The sequence below is a fragment of the Hemiscyllium ocellatum genome, chromosome 48 (assembly GCF_020745735.1).
Source record: "Hemiscyllium ocellatum isolate sHemOce1 chromosome 48, sHemOce1.pat.X.cur, whole genome shotgun sequence".
Taxonomy (NCBI): Eukaryota; Metazoa; Chordata; class Chondrichthyes; order Orectolobiformes; family Hemiscylliidae; genus Hemiscyllium; species Hemiscyllium ocellatum.
The window spans coordinates 13,658,858-13,675,093 of record NC_083448.1 but is presented as its reverse complement, the minus strand read 5'-3'; the positions used below and the strand labels follow the sequence as shown (position 1 = coordinate 13,675,093).

General features: G+C 43.1%; 1 protein-coding gene across 1 annotated transcript in view; it reads left to right on the top strand.

Annotated features, from left to right (window-relative positions):
- LOC132836925 (leucine-rich repeat transmembrane neuronal protein 4) overlaps window positions 1–13,750 on the top strand; it is a 191,869-nt gene extending 178,119 nt beyond the window's left edge. The window contains exon 3 of the mRNA XM_060856499.1: window positions 13,377–13,750. Within this exon, the coding sequence (XP_060712482.1) occupies window positions 13,377–13,601 (225 nt within the window). The 3' untranslated portion in view covers window positions 13,602–13,750. The remainder of the gene's footprint in view (window positions 1–13,376) is intronic.
- The last annotated feature ends 2,486 nt before the right edge of the window (window positions 13,751–16,236 follow it).

Genomic DNA, 16,236 nt, shown 5'->3' with positions numbered 1-16,236 from the left:
GAGACCGTGAGGCTTTGTAAAATTAGTGGTGTTTGTAACATCAGTCCTTCTGATTTCCAATGACCGCATAAGTTCATTTCCATTTTTATTAAATTGGATTCTGGGATATTTCTGCTGGTACTCAAGCAACACAATCCCACAACAATGTCTATATTCATTGAAAACTATAAATCAATGGCCTTCCTTCATATAATTTTGTTTACCTGTGCAGTCAATTTCGATTGTGCATGATATTTAAATACCAGGAGATAACAGCAAGGCAGGAAAATAAGATGCTCAGACTGGATGGAGGCTGCCATTTTGATACATTGGGAAGGGCAGATTGAAGCCTCCACAAGGCATTAATTTTGACAGTCTGCTACTTTGTGAAGGATGCGGGGGGTCAGTTAGCTCAGTTGGCTGGACATCTGGTTTGCGAAGCTGAGTGATGTCAACAGGGTAGGTTCAATTCCCACACTTTCTCAACCTCTCCCTCAAGTTAAACTACCACCACTCATCTCTCTCTCTCTCTGTCTGTCTCTCACTCTACAAGGAAAGAGCAGCCCTATTGTCTGCAAGAACTATGGTGATTTTACTGTGCTCAGCACAGGGAACTGATTGAGCAATGAGACCAAGTGACGTCTCAGAGACAGAAGAGGAATGGAAGCTTTGATCTAGAGTGTGAAATGCGTTGTTGCTCATGGCTTGAGGGCGATAGGAACAGGGATAAAAACCAGGTGATTAATCATGGAATCATAGAATCCCTGCAATGTGGAAACAAGCCATTCGGCCCATTGAGTCCACATTGACCCACCTTAGAGTGACCCGCACCCCATATCCTATTCCTGTAACCCTGTATTTCTCAAGGCTAATCTACCTAGTCTGCACACCCCTCAACATTATAGGCAATTTAACGTGGCAAATCCAACGAGCCTGCACATGTTTGGACTGTGGGAGAAAAACAAGCACCCAGAGGAAACCCACGCAGACATGGGGAGAATGTGCAAACTCCACACAGACAGTCACTTGAGGGTGGAATTGAACCCCGGTTCCTGGTATTGTGAGGCAGCAGTGCTAACCACTGAGCCACCATGGCTGCCCCTTTGTTGGGGGTTCCTGACCTGAAATCTGCAGAATCTCTTGGAGGGAGGAATGCAGGTTCGAACTCATTGGGCTGACCCAAGCTGGGGACAAAGTCTTGTCTCGAGATAAAGAAGGGCACATGGTAGAGATCATAAATCCGTTCCCCAACAGCTTTGCAAATGGAAACAGAAATTGCTGGAGAAACTCAGCAGGTCTGGCAGCATCTGTGGAGAGAGAAACCCAAATCAACATTCCGATCCAGCAGCCAGTGTTTATGAAGTATTAAACTTGGGCATTTCTGAACAGTACCTTGAAACTGTGAACAACGTTTTAGTTGCTAACAACAAGAAAAAAAATCTTGGTGATAATTACAGCATTCAAAATTTAACCTATTTGTTTATATTTGGAAAAGTAGTACAAATTAAGATGAAAAAAAGACGTGGTGCCATTTTGACTCTCATGTTTCTCCAAATACTATTTGTAATCAGAAAGTTTACAAACTATCAGCATGAAAACCCACATAATTAGCCAATAATATTCATATGATATGATAACTATCAACATGGGGCAGGCGATTTCTGAAGACCTCTCCATCGACTGCAAGGGTAGCCTTTTCCTGAGGTCTAAAACACTTTACCTCGTGTGAAAAATACAATTCACATTGTTGTCCGCATCAACTCAGACACACCAATGTGTTAAAAGTCATGAATTTTGTCCAAGTCATATTTTTTGATGTCTGCCCTTGGGTTCAAGTTATTTTCAGGAGTGAGCAATCACTGCTAAAAGCTGAAGAAATATGTCCCAGCAGTGAATAACATAATCAGAATTCGGAAAATAGCAATGACAGCCCCAGTTTGAAAAGAACAAGGGTCGAGCCCAGATTCTCCAAAGAAGGTGAGGCAACACAATTAAAAGGCATTGGAACCTTATTTTCAAGGCATTCAAATCCTCTGGGGGGAGTGGGGGGAGCCCAATTCCAGCCTGAACAAATTAAAACCCTTCTTACGTTTCAAATTCTCAGTGTCAGCATGTCAGCAGTGTTGCAAATCCCTTGTCAGTGAGAATGTACAAATTCTGAGCAGCAGTCGGATGTTCAGCCCCTCAAATTTGCTCTGTCCTTTGATAAAATCATGCCTGATTTAATTGCAGCTTCAACTCCCACTCTCCTGTCTATCCCATTCCCCCGAACCCTATGATTCCCCTGTCAATCTCAATCAAACTCGGACTTAAATGTATTCAGCAGCCCAGCCTCTGCTACTCTTTGAGCAAGTGTTCTACAGACCAAGGGCCCTCTAAGAGGAAAACAAAAAGAGACCTCCACATCTCCATCCTAACTGGGGGACCCTTATTTTTGAACTGAGTCCTCTTTTTCGAATCTCTCTCAAGGAGGAAACACCGTCTTAGGATCAATGCCCCTCAACTCTCCCCAGGATCTTCAATGTTTCAACAAGATCACCTCCCAATTGTTGGAAACAAGACGAGCTTGACTCATCTCTCCTCCCAGATCACTTGCCCGTTCCCGGTGTCGGAGTTGAAAAGTGTGGCCCTGGAAAAGGACAGCAGGTCAGGCAACCTCCAAGAAGCAGCAGAGTCCACGTTTCAGGCAAAACACCCTGATTTCCTGATGAAGGACTCATGCACACAACGTCAACTCTCCTGCTCCTCTGATGCTGCCCTAACTCGTTGTGCTTTTCCAGCACATACTTTTCGACTTTGACTCTTCAGCATCTGCAGTCCATTCCAGTTTTCTCCATTCCAGGTGTCAATCCAGTTAACCTCCTCTGAATCACCTCCAACATATTTACGTTTCTTCACTCAATAAGGAGATCAAAAATGTTCATTAGAAACATAGAAACTAAGTGCAGCATTAGGGCATTTGTCCCTCTGAGCCTGCTCCACTGTTCAGTACGATCTTGGTCAATTACCCTACGCAATACCTTAGTCACACTTTCATTCCATAACCTTTGATTCCTTTAGTCCTGGGAACTATATCCACATCCTGCTGGAACTCCATCAATGTTTTGGCCTCAAACGCTTTCTGTGGCAGAGAATTCCACAGGCTCACCGGTCCCGGGATGAAGAGATTTCTCCTCATCTCTATCCTTAAAGGCCTAGCCTTTATCGCGAGACTGTCCTGGATTCCCGGTCATTGAAACATTGCATTAAATGAGTGCAAGATGAGAAAATGACGCAGAGCCTTGGCAAACATGTCTTTCTTCAGCTATACTTAAGTTCTGTGTGGCCAAACCACTGATAATAGTTTGAGTCAAAGTCCATTTGGACAATAGCATGGGAACTGTCTGAGGCAGGAGTGCATCTTCTCCTCTCTGAGATGGCACATCTGGGAACGCCTGAGACAGCACTGAGCTTTTTCCAACAAAACTTATCACAGCTGTAATGGCACTGCATCTTTAACAGAGATTTGTCCTGTGCTGTATCTCTTTGAGAGAGGTTTTCCATTGTGGTACCAGAAGATCTGCTTCAGAAGCAGTCAGTAACTTTGAGATCCCTGAGTGTTTGGTGTGGAGTTCAGTCAGGCTCACACAGAGCCAGGATATTAGTTATGCTTTCAGTTGCGATTTGGACTTGGCTGTTGAAGCTGATGGATACAGCTCTCTCTTTACTGCAGTAAAGAAGCTCTCTGCTGCTGGATTGTTTGTTACAGTGTTCCTTCCTTCTGGTCTGGAGCAGAGATAGCATGTGAGAAAGCTCTGTTTTGCTGAATTTGCCTTTACCAAGGGTGCGTCAGTGGAATGTTGCTCTAATGGGGAACAGTCAATGAGTAGTAGTTAAAATAAGTTACTAATTACTTCAATAGAGTTTAAGTTATGCTATTTCTTCTTTCTTCGTTTGTATTACTACTGTGTTCTAAGGATAAAGTATGCTTTGCTTAAAGCCTAGTGGTGGACCAATCAAATCACAAATGAAACACAGCATCTTACATTTGACTTAAAGCTGAGTTAAAAGGGGCTGGGTTATCTCCTTGATTTATTTTGAGAAATGTTGGTTTGGTCAATAACACTGCAGTGACTTGCTGTCATAGTCTAACACTGAAGCTTTGTACAGCAAATTCACCTGGAATTGTGCTTGATTTGTAGGTTGGAATTCATCTTTACAGGCATATTTTAAACTGTTAGAGAGATTTTACTTAATTGAATTATTTCAGCATTCATTTCCATTCCCGAGTGAGCATTTCTTATACTCTTAAACCAATTATTAAAATACACTTGTGAAGAACATAACCAATTTTAGAGTGCTGTCATATTTAGCTTAACGTGCTGACTCGTAGCTAATTGAAATTGAGCATCTTCACAATATTTCACATCCACACGTCCCTGAGGAACATGGTTTGATTTATGATATTTTTTTGAAATGGTAACCAAGGAGTCCCATGGAGCATACTGTAAATCTTGCAGCAATGCTGAATGGATCAAAACAGGATTTACTTTAAAATAAGAGCTGTTTCTGCTTCTGTAACCTTTCCAGTCTTGTCGTGCAATGTATTTCGGATGTTGCAGACTCAGGAAGTGAAGGTGACTTATCTCCACTTGCCTACCAGTGCTTCTCCAGTTTACACACTGCGGCCGAATAGAGAAACTCAGCCACTGCAGAAAGACTCAAGAGCCTCGATGCAACGTAACGTAACATCAGAGACAATGAGCAGCTTAATGTTTCTCCTGGTTGGAGTCGTCTTGGCTTGAACAGGGGACATGGCAGGGAAATTGACTTCCAATAAAGTAGGACTTGCAACACCTTTGATGAGTAACCAAGTGTCGCAGACTGCTTGATCAGGCGAAGAACCTTGAAATTGTTGTCACTGTCATGACATTCACGTGGAGTTTTGCAAACAACCAGGCTTCTCAAAAGTGCAGTGGCACCAATTTGGACTAGGCCAAACCACTCAAAACATTCTTAAGCAGGCAGCCCAGACTGTAACTTTGCAATTTGTTTCGGTCGGTGTACAGTGAAAGTTACCCAGAGTAAGTTAACGAGGTTGACTACTAGGTTTTAAAACAGACAAAAATTTATTCACAAAATTCACTGAATGAAACACAAAGAACTGAATAAAGAATACCTACAGAACTCAGTCTATCCAAACTAGACTTATCATGCTGTTCTGAAAATACACAACAGTGCCAATAAACAAACCCCTTAAACAGAGTAAAAATTAAACAAAGACTTACAGGTTGAAGTTAGAAGGGCAGAAGGAGAGAGAGTTCAGCAGCCTGTTTCAAACACAACTCCTGCTGCACTGGCTGACTAACAAGACTTCAGTTTTTAAGACTGACCACTCCCCTTTCATTATACGGGTCACTCCTAAAACATAAAAGCTTTGGCCGAAAGTCTAATCTGTTTACGTATAAACAAAAAGGCCTCCTAATACCCTTCCATCTCTGTACCAAACCAGTTGATTCAGAGCTTGAGTTGTTCACGTCCCCTCTGAAAAAAGACCAAGGACACAGTATCCTTGAGAAAAGGATCAGCTTTTAGAAAAAAAGGACCAGCTTTGTCACAAATCAACCCACTTGAGCAGTGTTGGAATGTGGGGAAATTGTGTGCATAGCAAGTTCCCACAAACAACTTTGACCTGCATGACCTGTTTGTGTTCCCTTGGTTGGGAGGTGACCTAACACACAGCATCAGGACAAGCACCTTGTTTCTCATTGGCTGAGAACGCAGTCCTCATCTCGGCGAAGCATCACATCCAAAATACAGCTCTGCCTCAGCACCACTATGCTATCACGCGAGGGGAGGTAGTGGCATGGTGGGAATGTCATGGGTTAACAATCCACAACCCTGAGTTCACATCCTGGAGACTGGGTCAGAATCCCACCGTGGTAGGTGGGGAAATTTGAATTCTGTAAAACTCTGGAGTTGAAAGCAAATCTAATGTTAATCATGTAACTAGTGTTAATTGTTGTAAAAACCTAACTAGGTCATTAGTTGAGGGGAAGGAAATCATCGATCATTACCTGGTCTGGACCACATGGAACTCCAGACCCACAGCAATGTGGCTGACTCTTAATAATTAGGCATGAGCAAGATGCCTTAGCTACCCAGATCCTGCAAGATCCAATTTGCCAGCACAATCCATTGTCATGGCCATTAATCCTTCACAGCTCCTATCTTAGAACATGGAACATACAACATAGAACTATATAGCACAGGAATGGGTCCTTTAGTCCATGATTTTATGCCAAACATGACACCACATTAAACTAATCCCTTCTGCCTGCCCTTAGTCTATATCCCTCCATTCCATATATATTCATGTGTTTACCTAAAAGTCTCTTGAACATCCTATCGTATCTGCCTCTTCCACCATTCAGTGTTAAAAAGCCTACCCCTCACATCTCTTTTGAACTTTATTGAGCTTCCACTTAATTTCTTGTGACAGAGTTTGTGGTAAGGACAAACAAAATTAGTGTTTGGCTCCCTCTTTTTCAAAATGTTAGCAAATCTCAACTTTTGTTAACTCGTGCAAGTATCGCTCTGGTGCAGTTTGAAGCATCGATACCTGTTCAAGTACATAATGAAAACCTTATTCCACAGCCCACAAGGTCAGTTAAAAAGCTATGCGCAGTTTGGTGGGGTGGGGGTGTTTGAAGCCTATCGTCAGAGGAGATATCAGAACTGAGGCTGTGGATTCACTGAGGTGAAATGAAAGATTGGAAAGTGTCACCATAATTAGATTTTAACAAACATCTGAGGCAGGGAAAGCTAAGGAGAGGATTGAAAATGTTGAAAAGGTTGAGAGAATAAAGAGCAAAAAGGTTGTTATCACTGTTACAGGGACAGAAGCTGTTTGTGGGACTGAACACGTCTATCAGCATCTGTGGGGTTATGATTAGATTAGATTCCCTACAGTGTGACAACAGACCCTTCGGCCCAACAAGTCCACACCGACCCTCCGAAGAGCAACCCACCCAGACCCATTCCCCTACACCTAACACTATGGCAATTTACCATGGCCAATTTACCTGACCTGCACAATCTTTGTGATTGTGGGAGGAAACGGGAGCACCCAGAGGAAACCCACGCAGACACGGGGAGAACGTGCAAACTCCACACAGGCAGTTGCCCGAGGTGGGAATTGAACCCAGGTCCCGAGCGCTGTGAGACAGCAGTGCTAACCACTGAGTCACCATGCCACCCACCATGTGGAGAATAATATTTTTGGAGTTGCACACAACTTCTGCACAGTTGATGGACTGACACTGATCAGTTCAATGTTATCGAAGGGTCATTGTTGAGAGCCTTACAGAGGCTCGATGTAAAGCAATATTGGAGGGAGAGGAGAAGACATAAAGGGGCATTGGAACAGTGATGATATGACCACAAGCAGTGATTGAATTTGAATCAATTGCACCATTTCCAAGGGAGCTGTATAAATGCTGACAACCTGGGAAATACAAGTGGGAGCACATGATGCAGCCATTCCAACCTGCTCTGCCAATCAATATGACAATGACTGATCTTTTACCTCAACTCCACTTGTCCACCCAATTCTGATTCCTTGATTTCTTCGGTGCGCAAAAATCCATTAATCTCCGATTTGAATGTACTCAATGACTGGGCATCCACTGCTGTCAGGGATAGAGAATTCCTTATATTCATCACCCTCTGAGTGAAAAAGATTCTTTTCACCTCAATCTGGAATGAATGAGCCGTCATTCTGAGATGATGACCCTTGTTTTGGGACTCCCAAGCCGAGATAAACACCCTGTCAGAGGGCTTGACATGACCAATATGAAGAGATTTTTGCTCTAATAAGATCACTTAAAAATACTGACATCTGAATGGACCTCCCAAATTTCAAATTTAATGTTGATCTTGGTTTTTGTGCACCTTCTCTACAGCCGTACTTTGGTATTCCTCACTCTGTTCTGTCACTCTATGATCTTTTCATGTGATGATCTGCTTACACTGCACAGCAAAACAAAACTTTTCACCAGACCGAGGTACAGGTGACAACAATACATCAACTCAAATCAAGTTTGGTCTATCTCCATCACTCCAACCCAGGTGTGGTCTTATCAAATTCCTATTCAGTTTCAGCACAACTCCCTCATGCCTCGACTCCAACACATTGTAATAGTTGCAAATGTGCCATCTGCCTTCCTAATTGCCTGGTCTGCCTCCAACAATGCAGAGAAGTGTTCAGCAAATGGCATTCTAATCAGGTGCAACGAGCTCAAACAGACGCACTCAAGAAAGAGATGTTCTTTGAAAATTTCTTTCATAAAATTCATATTTTTCCAGGCCATAAGGTTACAACGAAAGGGGAAGGGGAAGAGGAACAAGGAAGGAGAGTCTCCTGGGGAGAAGGAAACTTCCTGCAATCCAATCTGCCTGATGTTTTGATTTCCATTATGGATGGCACGGTGGCTCAGTGGTTAACACTGCTGCCTCACAGCACCAGAGACCTGGGTTCAATTCCCGTCTCAGGCACCTGTCTGTGTGGGGTTTGCACATTCTCCCAGTGTCTGCGTGGGGTTCCTCTGGGTGCTCCCGTTTCCTCCCACAGTCCAAAAATGTGCAGGTTAGGTAAATTGGCCAGGCTAAATTACCTGTAGTGTTAGGTGAAGGGGTAAAAGTAGGGTTGCTCTTCGGAGGGTCAGTGTGGACCTGTTGGGCCGAAGGGCCTGTTTCCACACTAAGTAATCTAATCTAATCTAATTACTGGAATGCATCTGTAGTCTGGACAGGGAAACAGAATGACCGTGAGATTAAATTCAGTTCTGAGGAAGGGTCACTGGACCCGAAACTTGAACTCTGATTTCTCTTCACACTCGCTGAGCTTTTCCGGTGATTTCTGCTTTTGTTTCTCATTTCCGGCATCCGTAGTTTTTATTTTGTTGTGTTAGATTAAGTCCGCCTGCTTTTAGTACTATCCCAAGACAGAGTGCACCAACCACAAAAAATTGCATTTATGTGGAACCTACAATGCAAAGAAACATCCCAAGGTGCTTTGCGGGCACATTGTCGAACAGAATTTGACGTCAAACCATATAAGGAGGTGTCAGTGCTTGCTGGGAGAGTTAGCTTTCAAGGTGCATCTTCACAGAGGAGGGTGTAACGTCAACAGTCAGGGAGGGTTAAGGAGAACATTGCAAAGTTTGTGACGTTGGCAACTCAAGGCAGAACAAAACAAAAGTGGAGTTGGAACCAAAATAGCAGAGGATGGTCCGAAAAAGCAGAATTAGAGTACGTCATCAGAGTGAAGGGATGGAGTAGGTTTTACAGATAGGGATGGGTGAGACCACAGAAATACTTGGCTCCTTTTTTCTCAACAGAGCTAAATAAGACTTTTAAGCTGTTCATATCATCATATTCCCTCTTTGAATACAACAAGGTCTGATTCTTTTATCTCCTGTTACGCTTAAATTGATAAACAAAGTAAAATTGCAATTAAAACTCAAACGTCAATTATATTTTAATTGAAAAATCAGTTGGCATGTCTAATTAAAGATGACAGACACTAGATGATAAGCATGAATGCTTAGATTAGCAATAAAAGATTAATAGCTCATAAAACATCATTAATTGCCAGATTACGCTGAAGGAGTATATTGTTATTGAAGTGTAATTCAGTGATTCCGAGAGAGATACATAGAAGTTTAATTTTTTTTAAATCAAAACCCAAAGCACTTTGCAGTGAAGGATGCTGGGTATATAAAAGGCACCATTTGTGTATGTCTTTACCTGACTCGCCAGTTGACAAGACATAGCAGACCTGAAATGTTAACTCTGTATTTTGTTTCACAGACCTGCTGAGACTCTCCACTGTCCCCTGCCTTGTTTGTCTTGTCATTCGTCCTGTCATAACCTCCCATGGAAATTCTCTTCTGTCTTTGCCGTCACCTCTTGTCAAGGATCACAATAAAAATTGCGTGTCCCTCCTCCCCTCCACCCACTGACTCCCCAACCCATCAACGCCCCCACCCCACCCCGACATGGGATAAAATTCTCGTGGCTCCCTGTCCTGTCTGGAATGTGTTGTGCAATTGCAGCCTCCGAAGCCTTTTCTTCAGCACAGTAGAATGCCAGACTTCTCCCTCTGACCCAGTTATCACATTCACACCCAGAAATAATGGGGGAGGTGGGTGAGTGGGGTGGGTGGGAAGGCAATATGGAGGTATAATGGGAACATCACTGGGCTCGCACAGCAGCAGCTCAGGAACGTGTTGAAATCCCACCATGGCAGCTGGTAGAGATCACAAACACTTGCTTTTTGTTTCACACAACACCAGGTTATAGTCCAACAGGGAGTCGAACACCAGCACCTCCACATCTTGTTTTTTTTTTGACAGAGTTGAGCAGGGCTTTAAAGCAGTTAATATCATCTCCTGTTATGGTTAAATTGATAAAATGGCAGCTGGTAGAACTTGTGTTCAATCAATAGCTAATAATTATAAATTATCAATGATTCTGGAATATGAAGCTCGATTCAGGAATGGTGACTGTTGTTTGTTATACACAAGAATATAAGAATTGAGAGCAGGTGTCAACCATCTGGCCCCTCAAGCCTGCTCCACCATTCAATAAGACCATGGCTGACCTTCTGACAGACTTAGTTCCAATAATGCCCTTCAGGGAAGGAAATCTGCTACCTTGATCCGGTCTAGCCTACACGTGACTCCAGAACCACAGCAATGTGAATGACATATCAATCCCTCCGAAACAAGTCTCTCAGTTCATGATGGAAATTACAGACAGGCAGCTAATGATGGACTTGCCCCTACTCATAGGTTCCATGACAGAACTAAGAAAATGAAAATCAAAAGGTGAACTGTTTTGAAATATTGTCACGGGTTTGCTTATAAGATTACATCAATAGCCCCTTCGCCTCAGTGTGTGCCCCGGACCAGACAGAGAGGGAGACAGAGAGAAAGTAAGTTATGGGCCGTTCTTATGTTTCCTGGCCCCTTTCCAGACCACTGCTACCCAGTCAAACACGCTCCCTGTCAACACTCACCTCACCACCTCAACCCTCCCCCCAACAATCATGCCTGTTATTTTCTGCCCCCTTTCTGGATTCACCAAACATCATAAAAAGTTTCTGGGTGAATAGAAAACATCAACGTGCTTGGAGATAGGGTTGGGGGGGGAGGTAGAAGGTGTGATGGTACTATGGCTTAAAGGGACTATTTTTTCCTGTATCTTTTCAGATAAACATTGAAGCAGAGGTGCCGAGCAATTTGTGTCAAAGTAAACAGTTTGTGAGTTCTTGGATTTCTTTGAAGTTGGAACAATAGAGGCAGCCTGAATGGGTGTGGTCAAATCTCAAAGAATGAGGATTTTTAGTTTTTTTAGTTTTCAATAGCAGTTCTTGCTGGATCTGTTGTTGCAATGCATCTCCACTGCTACACTCTCTCCCAGAGTTTTCTCTTGATGTAGTTTCCCTCCTGAGTTGCATTCGAGACAATTTGTTTTTTTAAATTTGCCTTTTGCCAAGGGTGTATTTATGGCATGTTATTTTGGAACAGTTACTGTTTAGTAGATTACTCATCTATTATTGTGTTAAGTTTTCCAATCGAGTTACACCTAAACAAATTTTTTTTTTGTCGTATTTTGTTATATAAATTGTGTTTGGCTTAACATTGAGTAGTTTGACCAATCAAATTGCACCTGGAACCTTACATTTACCTTCAAATGAAGAAAAGTTAGGATCTAGGCTACCTTCTTAATACATTTTGAGGGGATTTGGTCTGGTCCATAACAAAGAGAGTGGAGGAAATGGTTAGAGAAAGGGAGTGGATGGGCAGGAAGGGGGAGATAGATGTGGGCGATATGGAGCCATTAGCCATGGGAGACCATTGAGGGGGAGACTGAGAGGAGGTCAGTTTGGAATGGCCTGGCCAACAGCATACACCCTTGAGGGAGGATTTTGTGAAAGGAGAGGTCAGACCTGAGGAGGCACTCAAGGTTTAATCATTTCACTCTACCAGTCAACATACAAGGCGAGTAATAAAATTGGAACAAAGGAATTTGACATGAGACATCTGCCAATTAGAGCCATTTCACATCCTCCTTGGACAATGACCTGTTGCCCCTAGCAATGAGCACTATGAGCATACTCCCTCTCTCTCCATGGCCCTGACCTGCCTTCAATTTACTGTTGACCCAAGTATTCTAAAGGTTCTGAGTGAAACCTCTCCAATACTGAAGAAAACAATTTAATAACAATTTCCAATGATGCGCCTTATAGAGGTTTATAAAATCATAGGGGTTATAGATAAGGTGAATGGCAGCTGTCTGTTCCCTCGCGTGGGGGATATCAAGAAGAGGGGATATATCCTAAGGTGAAAGGAGAAAGATTTTAAAAAGACACGAGGGGCAATTTTCTTTTCCAGAGAGTGGTTCATGTGTGGAGTGAACTTCCAGAGGAAGTAGTGCATGCAGATACAGTTACAACGTTGAAAAGTCATGGAGATAAGTACATGAATAAGAAAAGTTTGGAGCGCACGCAGATGGAGCTAGTTTAGTTTGGGATTATGGTCAGCATGAACTGGCTGGACAGAAGAGTCTGTGTCCGTGCTGTCTGACTCTAACATCACAGCCTCAGGACAATCTGAAGAACCTCAGTGACAATGAAATGTTTTTGAAGTGAAATTCACAGCAAGCCCATAAAAAGCCATGAGGTCAGGGTTAGACCACATAATCTGTTCCATTGATGTTTTCTGGCAGCACAGCGTTGGCTGTTGCTGGGTAAAATTCACTGTGGGTGCAAATTGGCTGCCACACCTCAGATTTTAGAACAGTGACCAGGCTTCTGATGTACTTCAACTGGACATCCTGGGGTCATGAAAGATGTGACATAAATGCAAGCCTTTCCTTGTAGTTCACCGCTCATTTATAAATCCCATTTCTGAGCACTATCAGTCTCCCTGGACAGGTACATTCACAAGCTATCTGCGTGAATTCATTCATTCGAAACAACCTGTCCACTCTCCTGAACTAAAATTTGTGCTCACTGGGTACAGAAATTTTCATTATACTAAACACGTGAAGGTTAGCATGTCTCCTTTCTTCAAATGTTTGGAACTAGCAGTGATCAGAGAGTTTAAAAAAACTGGGATTGTCACCCCATGGATGTTGTTGGTCTTGAATTATCAGAAGAATGATATTAACTGGGTCATCCTATCGGAGGACTGACACAAATGTGATGGGCCAAATGGCCTCCTTCTCTTCTGTATCATTCTCCTTCCCCGGTTACAGATATAGAAATAATCTGAAGCATGAAACAACATCTCACTTCTAAGATGGAATGTGATGAAACTAACATGCTCTTGTGTTCTCTTCCCTAACAGACTGCACTGCCCATGAACATCACAGCCTTTTACAACTACGATCAGCCACTGGTTGGGTACTGCAAAGCACATCAGACTCTTCATATACACAAGCGGTACGAGACCCCTCGACAGGAGGAACCGGAGTCCAGCAACTTGGAACCAGCTATGAGTCGGAACGTCATTAGCACAGTGGCTCGCTCGGCTATACCGAACATACATCTTGAACCACCTCACTCACCATAGAAAGAGACCTCGTCGGTTGATTGACTCTTGGGGGTGAAATGCTCCAGTCTGGAAGAACAAAAAGACAAAGGAGGTTTAAGACAAATGGTCCTCGCTGAGTTTTAACTAAAAAACATACAACTCTGAACTATCTGTGGCCATTAAAATAAATCACAACTGCTAAACTTCAGAGATTTGACATCCTTCTGATTTTCTGTGCTTTGGTATTTGATGATGTAAATATAAGACTCTGCTCATGATGTTCTTAAGAAAATAAACTAAAAACTGTAAAGGATGGGTCAACTATTTTCGTTGTCATGCTTTCCCCAACAAGGGGACTTGAGTTGGAAAACCAGAAGTCTAATTTTCAAGATTTGAGTTGGGCTGTGTTCCACCAAAGCAATAATGGCAAGGGTTGCTTGGAATATCACTGATTTTAGCCCAAACAAAAGCTTAAGTGCTGTCGGTCAGGTTGGAGATCATGCAAAATTGTCACCTGTCTGTGACACACATATGCCTAGTGAATTACCTAGTGGCCAACTTCAGAATAAAGATGACCAAGGCGGGTGTGGGAGTCAGATTGTCTCAGATTCTCGTGTAGTGCGTCAAGTTAGATGAGGCCGAATATGGTGTGTGGCTTGTTACATGCGAAAGAATGTGAAATGCATCTCAACTGGAAATATTTACAACTTTTTTTGCACGTGGCACAGTTACAACATTGAGAAGACACTTTAATAAGTAGGTGAACTGGAAAGGTTTGGGCCAGGTGCAGGCAGGTGGGACTAGTGGAGTTTGGGATTCTGTCCAGCATGGACCGGTTGGGCCGATGGGTCTGTTTCCATGCTGTAGAACTCGCTGACCAACCTGGCAAGGATCAGCAACAAACCATGCCATCCAGTGAGAAAGGTGATTCCTTCCCCCTCATGGTCAGTTCAAACACCTGGGAGGTACATCGGACGTTCATTTTAAAGGAGGTGGGTTTAATGGATTGGCCGTCACATGGGAGGGTGGTCACTTGACCCATATTTTGCGGATTAATTACTGACTGAATCATACAAGTGCTTTATTCTTGACCGTGAAGAAGAGTTTCAGACCTGTAATTCTTCTTTTGGCTGACTTTTCAAAGCAACAACAAGGTCAAGATATCTTGTGCTATTTTTTTTTGATTCCTGATGAAGGGCTTTTGCCTGAAACGTCGATTCTCCTGCTCCTCAGATGCTGCCTGACCTTCTGTGCTTTTCCAGCATCGCAGTCTTCGACTCTGATCTCCAGCATCTGCAGTCCTCACTTTCTCTTAATTTAATCCCCCCAGATTGACTTCTAAGTTACTATTTTGGATTATGGGAAGGGAGTCAATGGGTGATGTGCCTGAGTGACTGGCGTGCATTGAATCACAAATTGCTTTATACACAATTACCATTTGGAGAATACCTAACAAAAAGCACTCTCTATTGAGCAGGTAAGATCACCATTCACCCCGAGGACCACTGGGCTATCCCCTCATTGGAAAGAGATGAGAGGCGGTGCGCTTCACCTGAGGGTCACCACCCATCACGCAAGGGGCAACAATGGGAAGGTGCAACTTTGTGTTGACCTTGGTCAGTACAGGATTTGAACCCATGCTGTTGCTGTCACAAAACAGTCAGCCAGCCAACTGAGCTAACCATACCCTCACTCCCCAATATGTACCAAGCAGATAAACCAAAGATGTCCCGAGTACTCAGCAGATCCGGCAGTGACTTATCGTTAAAAAGTTAGACCTGTTTTGAGAAAGAACAGAAACAGGGCAAAGGGGAAGAATGGACCCCAGCAAAGTTTTGTCCTTAGGATGGAAGGCAGGTGGGATTAAATGATGGAAAGGCTGATGACTGTTACACCGTCCAGTGATAATGGACTGATTGACAAATCGGAGAAATCAATAACCAACCACCTGGTTGTTGCAGACTCAGAAGTGAAAATAGAACACCTGCATTGGTGGAGAGCTTTTGCCATCAATGTTATCTTTTCCTCCCAGACAATGCCAAATACACTCCAATGTTACCTCAAACTGCTTATTTAACAATGAAGCAATTAAATTTTCATTTGCATGAATCAATCCAACTACTTTCACTTTCCCCTCAAAGGATCCTACTCCACCTGGTGAAAACTTGAAGGAAATTTAATTTCAGCTGACCAATTTTAAGCAAGTTCCCCTACAAGAGAAGCCCAAATTCTGGACAAGGTCCAACATGCTGATATTCATAAGTCCCCTTGCAATTTTAAAATGTGCAATCATATCCCTTTCTTCCTCCCAGTGAGAATCTGACCAATTTATAACAATGATCAGAATCCAATCACTCCATCTAACCTGACTCATCTGGTGGAAAAGCACCCAGTCTACACTTGACAGCTACTGCAATGGGGAGGTTAGTGAAGGTGACCAGGATGGTGTTGGTGAAAACAGTACTGTTAATTATAGTGGTGTCAATTCAGCCTGTTCTGCTACATCAAAGCTCTCCAGCTGAGGTTTTCAGGAACACAACTTTTTTCACAATGTGGCTTTGGCTGACCCACCCAGGAATCCACATCACCGACATGAGGTTCACCTGATTTGTCACAGTGCCTCTATCCAACATAGTGAGGCTTGAAATCACTGCTAACACCATTCAACACGGGA